The sequence below is a fragment of the Aulonocara stuartgranti genome (assembly GCF_965226115.1).
Source record: "Aulonocara stuartgranti genome assembly, chromosome: 3".
Classification (NCBI taxonomy): Eukaryota; Metazoa; Chordata; class Actinopteri; order Cichliformes; family Cichlidae; genus Aulonocara; species Aulonocara stuartgranti.
The window spans coordinates 9,482,621-9,489,898 of record NC_138941.1 but is presented as its reverse complement, the minus strand read 5'-3'; the positions used below and the strand labels follow the sequence as shown (position 1 = coordinate 9,489,898).

General features: G+C 44.2%; 1 protein-coding gene and 1 long non-coding RNA gene across 3 annotated transcripts in view; one reads left to right on the top strand and one right to left on the bottom strand.

Moving 5' to 3' along the window:
* The window catches only part of LOC309702542, a 125,170-nt gene that overhangs the window by 31,230 nt on the left and 86,662 nt on the right, over positions 1 to 7,278 (top strand). The window lies entirely within an intron of this gene.
* LOC309702166 (protein NLRC3-like) overlaps positions 1 to 7,278 on the bottom strand; it is a 197,945-nt gene that overhangs the window by 157,204 nt on the left and 33,463 nt on the right. Inside the window, exons 9-10 of one of the 2 annotated variants that reach the window (XM_082526624.1) lie at positions 6,941 to 6,987; positions 5,718 to 6,792 (exon numbers count right to left, since the gene is read on the bottom strand). The exons of the other annotated variant lie outside the window; for it this stretch is intronic. Of the exons in view, the coding sequence (XP_082382750.1) occupies positions 6,260 to 6,792; positions 6,941 to 6,987 (580 nt within the window). The 3' untranslated portion in view covers positions 5,718 to 6,259. Of the gene's footprint in view, positions 1 to 5,717; positions 6,793 to 6,940; positions 6,988 to 7,278 lie in introns of those variants that run through there. 2 annotated transcript variants of the gene reach the window in all.

The following is a 7,278-nucleotide window of genomic DNA, read 5'->3' as shown; positions in this document are numbered from 1 at the left end:
CCAGGTGTGCTGCTTTAGCTGCTGAGCCTCTTATGACAGAACAGCGGAGAGTGGTAAGAAGGGAGGAGGGGGTCTGGCTGTGTTTGTGAACGATAGATGGTGTAACTCTGGGCATTTCTCTATCAAAGAGACGCTATGCTGTAAGGACATTGAGCTGCTAGCGGTTAGCATGAGACCGTACTATCTACCACGAGAGTTTACACACGTGATTATGATAGCTGTGTATGTCCCGCCCTCTGCTAACGCTGCAGCAGCCTGTGAGGTCCTGCACACTGTAACCAGCAGACTCCAAACACAGCACCCTCAGGCCCTTTTCCTGATCTCTGGGGACTTTAAAGATGATGTAACCATTTAATTATGGTTACATAATTAATTATGTAATTAATTATGCAAAATGCAAAACGCTCAGCTGTGTCTCCAATCAAAGCTCTGTAACTTCAGAGGTGATGTTCATATGTTGACTAATGGTTTTCTTTCATTTTTGATGTACTGCAGAATATTTGTATAAAATCCAGGCCAGGAAAATCTCCTTCATGTGTTTCTGTGTTTTGTCTTCAGCTACGTTGACACAAAGGCCTCTGCTGTGACGCTCACACCTTTGATAAAGTCTGGAGAGTGTCAGCTTCCTGTTTATAGATACAAAAATATGTAATGTTGTGAACTCTGGCCGCAGCGGCGCAAGAAAAAGGAGAATTACGGGAAGCACTCACAACAGGTAAAATCAAAATAACAAAGTAAAGTAGGATAAAATAAAAAACAACAAAAGAACAACACAATATACTTCCCCGTACTGTTACTGCTAACCTCTGTTAACCTAGTAACTCTTACCTTCTAACTGACAGCTGGTCAATAAACGAGCTCCATAAACGCTCCATATTCACCTTTACATGGAATATAAAGGGAAAAGAAGAAACACAGTGCTGTGTCAGCGTTAGACATATAGATATATCCTTGCTTTTAATACATTTGAAGGTGGGTGGGAGAGGTGCTTCTCCGCGTAGTCTACGGTCTCTTTGGGATCGGTAAAGCTTTTCCTCACATCACCATGGGTCACTAACAGCTTTGCAGGGTATAGCAGTCTGTACCTGACGCCGGTCATCCCACGTAGTCTTCCTCTCATATTTGCAAATGCGGCTCTGCGTTTCCAACAGAGGGAGGGAAATCTGGGAGGATGTTTATTTTAAAAACCCTTATACATCAGGTTCTTGTTCTCTACAGCTTTCAGCAGAATTTCCTCACCAATGTGGTAGTAGTGCAATCTCAAGATGATGGGCCGAGGAAGATGACTTTGTTTGGGACGCTGGCGATTCGCTCTATGTGCTCGATCGATGAGTGGCTTCTCCTCGAGAGATAGCGCCTCCGCCAACAGGTGTGAACCAACTCAGTCATCTTGGGTCCCTCTGTGCCTTCTGGTATTCCTGCAGTTCTTAAATGATTCCTCCTGGAGTGCCTCAAGAGCTCCACATCTCTCATCTAACTTCTTTACCTCCGCAGACAAACGCTCCACAGTGGCCTGGAGAGTGGCGATGGTGTCAGAGTGGTTCGAGGCACAGTCCTGCAGTTCAGTCAAAGTGTTATCATGCCTGGCCACGTCGCTTTTTATGTCCGAAATTGAGGGCTGGATGCTCTGGTTCAAGGATGATATCTCGCCTCCTATGGTGGTAGAAATCTCTAATATGCAAGTGTCCAGTGCTAGTTAGTTAGTTCTAGTTCTAGTGGTTAGTGGGGCTTTATTTGATGATTCTAGTGTGTGTTACATTGTTGTCATATTGTTGAGTCGCAGAGCTGCACAGTGTTACAGTTTCTGTAGAGTCTGGTATAAGGAACTCAGATCCCTCTGTGAATAATGTTCACTGAAACTGATCTGTAGTTAATGAACTAGTCAGGATTTACACTAGAGAATGTTTCTGCCATTACATGGCCTGTATTTGTAGAGCGCTTTACTCGTCCCTAAGGACCCCAAAGTGCTTTTTTGCCCAAGGACACAACGACCGAGACTGTCCCAGCCGGGGCTCGAACCGGCAACCTTCCGATTACAAGACGAGCTGCCAACTCTTGAGCCACGATCGGCCCACATATTGTTGTCTTTTGTTGCAGACACCAAGTGTTGAGATCCTGTCTCAACCTCCTACATTCTTCCAGCAGGTTACACATTATTTTTTGTATTTGGAATCAAATATATGTGTCAGTTGGGCCTAGTGCAGGGGTCAGCAACCTTTAACACCCAAAGAGCCTTTTGGACCCGGTTTCCACGCAAAGGGTCAGGGTTCGGGAAAACACTGGGAGCCGCAAATACTTTGTGACATCTAAAATGAAGATAACACTGTGTATATTGTTTTTACCTTTATGCTTTGTGTGAACAACTACAGTGTGTTGCTTATGAAATCCATGAAGTGCTACAGAGAAAATTACATTTGATTTATGTAATGAACACATTTTGAGCTCTTAAAGAAATATAACAAAGGAAAGCTGAACTACAATGATCCATGTAGCAAACACAAACTGTTATATCGCCTTTGGGCTTTTGGAGCCTTGACCTGACTTTTAAAAAAAGCGCGTTCATGCAAACATCGTCGGGTCTGCCGTGATATGTTTACAACGGGACTTCTGCTCCTGAACCTCTGCGCACAGCGTCTGCAGGTCGGGGCTGTACGAAGTCACTTTATCTCTACAGGACTGTAAGCTGTCGTCTGTGAGGCGTGAGCGTGTTTGTTTGAACACAGTTCACGGTGGAGAACAGCTGCTGACATAATGTGGATCCCAAGATCCATAACTGGCCTACCTGGGGCTGAAAGTCTCCATAAATGCAGGCGTTTCGGCGGCTACACCGGCTTCCACGAGTGTGACGCTTATTTTGAGAAAATAATAGAATATAAATGTATTTTTATATTTCAATATCACAATAATCTTCCAATGTAGAACTACAAGTTAAAAAAGAACTAACATAAATCAAATCCACTTCAGCTAAATACTTCTCATTTATTTCCATCTTACATGCTGTGACTGCAGCCATTCCCACATCTCTGTGAATGGGACTCATGGACATGGATCAGTGGTTGTTGATCAATGGTCCTGAGAATCTGCATAATTAAGATGAAGGAACGGAGCTCCCAGCCCATCGTTCCTGCAGCTGCTTTCAGTCTTTATGCAAATGTCCTGTTTGTAAGACTGAAACCTGCAGCTGAGACTGAAGACGTCACCTGATGATGACGACACGTTTCTCCCACAAAACGCTGCGTCCAGATGAACAGAAGCAACAGACTCACTTTCCTGGATGATTGAGATGCATCAAGACTTCATTGTGTGTTACTTCTCATTCAGCACAGACACATTATTCCTGTTAGGTCATGTCAGCTGTCACTCAGTACAAGCACAACTGTGAACAACACAAACTTCTCTTCAATGTGTCACAGAAACACTAAGTGTGAGAGCCTGTATGACACACAGGACAGACTGTAAGCTCTGCTGGCTGCACAGCACTTTGTAGCAGTTTTCCAACATGTCCTCCACCCGTGATGTCAGTGGTGGGACCCCAGTCACAGCACTCAGCACCACCTCCTTTAAATGGATTTTATAGCAGTTCCTCCCGTTACTCGGTGCAACGCTTCTTAAATGTGTTTTTGCAGGATAAAACACAGCAGGTGGTGTAGAGAGGACGTCAGCTGACGGAGCAGAGGGAGGCAGACTGTGGATAAATGACAGAGTGAGAGGAGAGCAACCATGACAGAAGCACAGGTGTGGCAGATAGAAGTGGCTTTATAGACACTTATTGTCAGTCCTCGTGCATGCTGTGGAAATAAGTGTCTGTGTCATGAGGTGACATGTGAGCTTATCTTTGGTCAATAAAGCTGAACGACCAGTTTTCACTTTGCTTGTTACGCTTGTTTAGTGACGTCTGGGTTTCTGTGGAGCCCGAATTTTGATGAGTTCTGGTGAAATCATCTGAGATCATCTGAGCATCGGTGAAGAGTCAGCAGAGAAAGTGTGGGACAGAAGTTTGCTTTGGACACATGGACTGAAATCAAAAAGTAACAAACAGGATTTCCAATGGACAGTATGGAGAAGTGAAAGTACACAAAGGCTGTGCTGGAACACGTGTGTTACACTTTTTGACAGCTGAGAACAAAACACAATATTTTGCATCATCTCTGCAGTGTCTCTTCTTTCCTCTGCTGTTGTGCTTTTAGCTCCAAACTGTTTCAAATGGTTTGTCAGCAAGCTGACCTCTGACCTCTGCAGTACTAACTCCTGACCCGTACAAAGAGCGGGCGTTTCTGACCTTTGACCTGCAGCTGTATGTCTCTCAGTCTCAGTTCTTCTCTCCGTCACTGATGGAGCAGGTGTAGTTGCTGCTGACAGTCAGTCGTTTGTTTTCTCAGAGTGAGGCTGAAGTCTGAACTGTTCAGAGCATCAGGTCTCATCAACGTGCGCTGCTGTAACGCCGCTTTGTCCTCTGAGATCACCAGGTATGAAACCTGAGTGCTGACAGAGCAGCATGTTCCCCCTCATTCACCTCCACCACCACAGCCAAGGCATGCTGGGAAACTGAGGACACACAGACGGAGAACTGAAGTGTCTGCTGTGTGTTCATCTCAGAGTCCTCACAGGTGACACATTAGCTCCAGAACACCAAGCCAGGTGTTTGAAGCCTGACAGGGATTCTTCCCATCCAGAGGGAGGATTTAGCTGCACAACAATGAACATTAGTGTGTAGTTTAGAAACACAGACTGTGCCTGCACTGCATCTAGTGAAGAAAAGTGTTACTGCGAGAGAACCAGGCTCCTTTAAAGCAGCTGATATTAAGGTTGAAAAATCAACAATAAGCTGATGTAATCAACGTTTCACAAAATGGTCAGCAGCTAAAATCTGGAGCCGTTCTTTGGTGGTAATTAACAGTTTGTTCTTGTTAGCTAATTATGTAATTAAAGGTAGCAGCAGAAGCCTTGTGTTGAAAGCCCATTCACTCACACATTCACACAGTATGTGTGTGTCTGTGTTACACTGTGGACATCCCTTCTGTTGGAGCGCCATCTTGTGGCAGGTTTAAGAAATGTTCTTCTTGTAAATCCAAACTGATGCACCTCCATAGCAGACTGTGGAGGCTTTCAGTGACATGAAGACTTGATTTATACTGTCATATTCTCCTGTTACACAAAGCACAGCACGCTGAACATGGATGAACTGAAACTCCCAGCATCTGACTGAGGAAAAGCACAAATCATTCTCACACTGACTCCTGCTTGATTTTAGATTTGCTTTCAAATCCTCACACTTTCATATGAAGCACTAAATGGGCTCCAGACTGTTTATCTCAGCTTCCTGTCAAACACACTGCTGCTCACACCGAGGCTCAGTTTACTCCTCCAGCCTGGCTTAACCTGCTGTCTGTTAAAAACAGTCCCACACTCCTCTGTTTAATCCTTCTGATCAGACTCTTTGATTTTGTATTGTTTTTACCTGAAGTTGTGTTTTTGACATGGTTCTGTCTGTGAAATAAAGCTCACACACACACTGCTACAGTCCTTCATACACTTAGAAACGAAGCTGCTCCTTTCCTCAGTGCTGACACATAAAGAAGAGTTGCTTTTATATCCAACACGTCTCTGTTCCAGAAAACAGCTTCAGCAGCCTCTGAGTCTGAACTTGGAGTTGGTTATAAGCCACAGGCCTGTGTGCACAGCAATGAGGAAATATAATGCAGTAAGTGAAACATGGATGTGTGGAACAGATTATCCCAAAGGTTGATTCTGTTCATCTGGACGTTTTCAGAAACGTTTGCTCACTGATCAGGTGACTTCTTCAGTCTCAGCTGACTGCAGCTTTACAAGCTTACAAACAGCACATTTGCACAATGACTGAAAGCAGCAGCACCTGATATATATGATACTAATATAATACATATACATATATAATCCATACTAATGATGAAGGAACTGAGCTCACAGTCCATTGTTCATTCAGTGAACTACTCAGTTTATTTTGGGCCTCAGAAATGCTCACTCTGTTTGTACATCACTGTCAGCAATAGACTCATTCTGCTGTGTGGACAGGAACACATGTGACATCACTTCCTGTTTGTTTGTGACTGAAGAGGAAGAAGTTTACAAGGAATCATTTAGAAGAGTTTCAAACATCAACTGATTGAATCCATGAATCTGAAAACGTGTTTGTGAGTGAAAGAGACAGACATGTACAGACTGAACTATCTGTTCAACAGTCAGAGTGTTTCTGTAACAGGAGACACTCTTTACACTCCACTCAGCACAGGGACACTGAGGAACCAGGAGGCCAGAAACTAAACCCAGGATAAAGAGTTTGAGTGAATGTGGTGTTGAAGGTGTGGAGGTGGATCAGAGTGTCAGAGGAGACTCTGTAGAAGGACAGAGTGCCAGCAGGACAGTCCACATACACTGCTGCTCTGTTAGAGACAGAGGAGGAGGAGGAGGAGATGAATGTGTAGCTGTTATTGTGCCTGACATAACGAGGACCATCATCAGAGCAGCTCAGACTCCAGGACTGATCATTTCCTCCAAACACACAGTCAACACTGCCTCCTTTCCTTCTGATGCTTCTGTAACTCACTGATATATAAACGCCTCCTCTCCACTCGACCTCCCAGTAACAGCGACCAGTCAGACCATTTCTACACAGCAGCTGATAAAAACCATCAAATCTGTCTGGATGACCAGGATATGACTGAACCTCCTTCACATCTGTCACCTTCCTGTTGTTGTCAGACAGTTGGAGCTTTGTGTGCACTGTGTTTGTGTCGATTGTGAGTTGACAGGAATCTGATGGAGAGAACAAACACAATCCAGCTGCAGTTATTGATCCATCATCTGTTCATTGATTGACACTTTGATGATGACTCCTGACATGATGAAGATGGTTGAATGTGTGCTGCTTTGTTTTCATGAATCCCATTAAAAACACACTTACACTTCCTCAGACCTGGTCTCAACCATCGGACTCCAGCAGGCTCCACCCTGAAAGGAGGAGGGGGGTCAGAGCAGCACAGTCAGCATGCACACATGGACATTACATGGCTCTCACACACACACTGTTACACACTGAGCTCAAAGCTCGGCTCCACTGTTTTATTCAAAGAAATCTACATTTATTTATCAGCACATTTAAAAACAGCTTGAGCCAAAGTGCTGCACAGAGTAGAGAGAAAATAGGAAACATACACAGTAATGACTATAAAGACTGGTCAGGATTGAAAGCTACAGAGTACAAATGTGTTTCCAACCGGCTTTTAAAAATGTCCAGTGTTG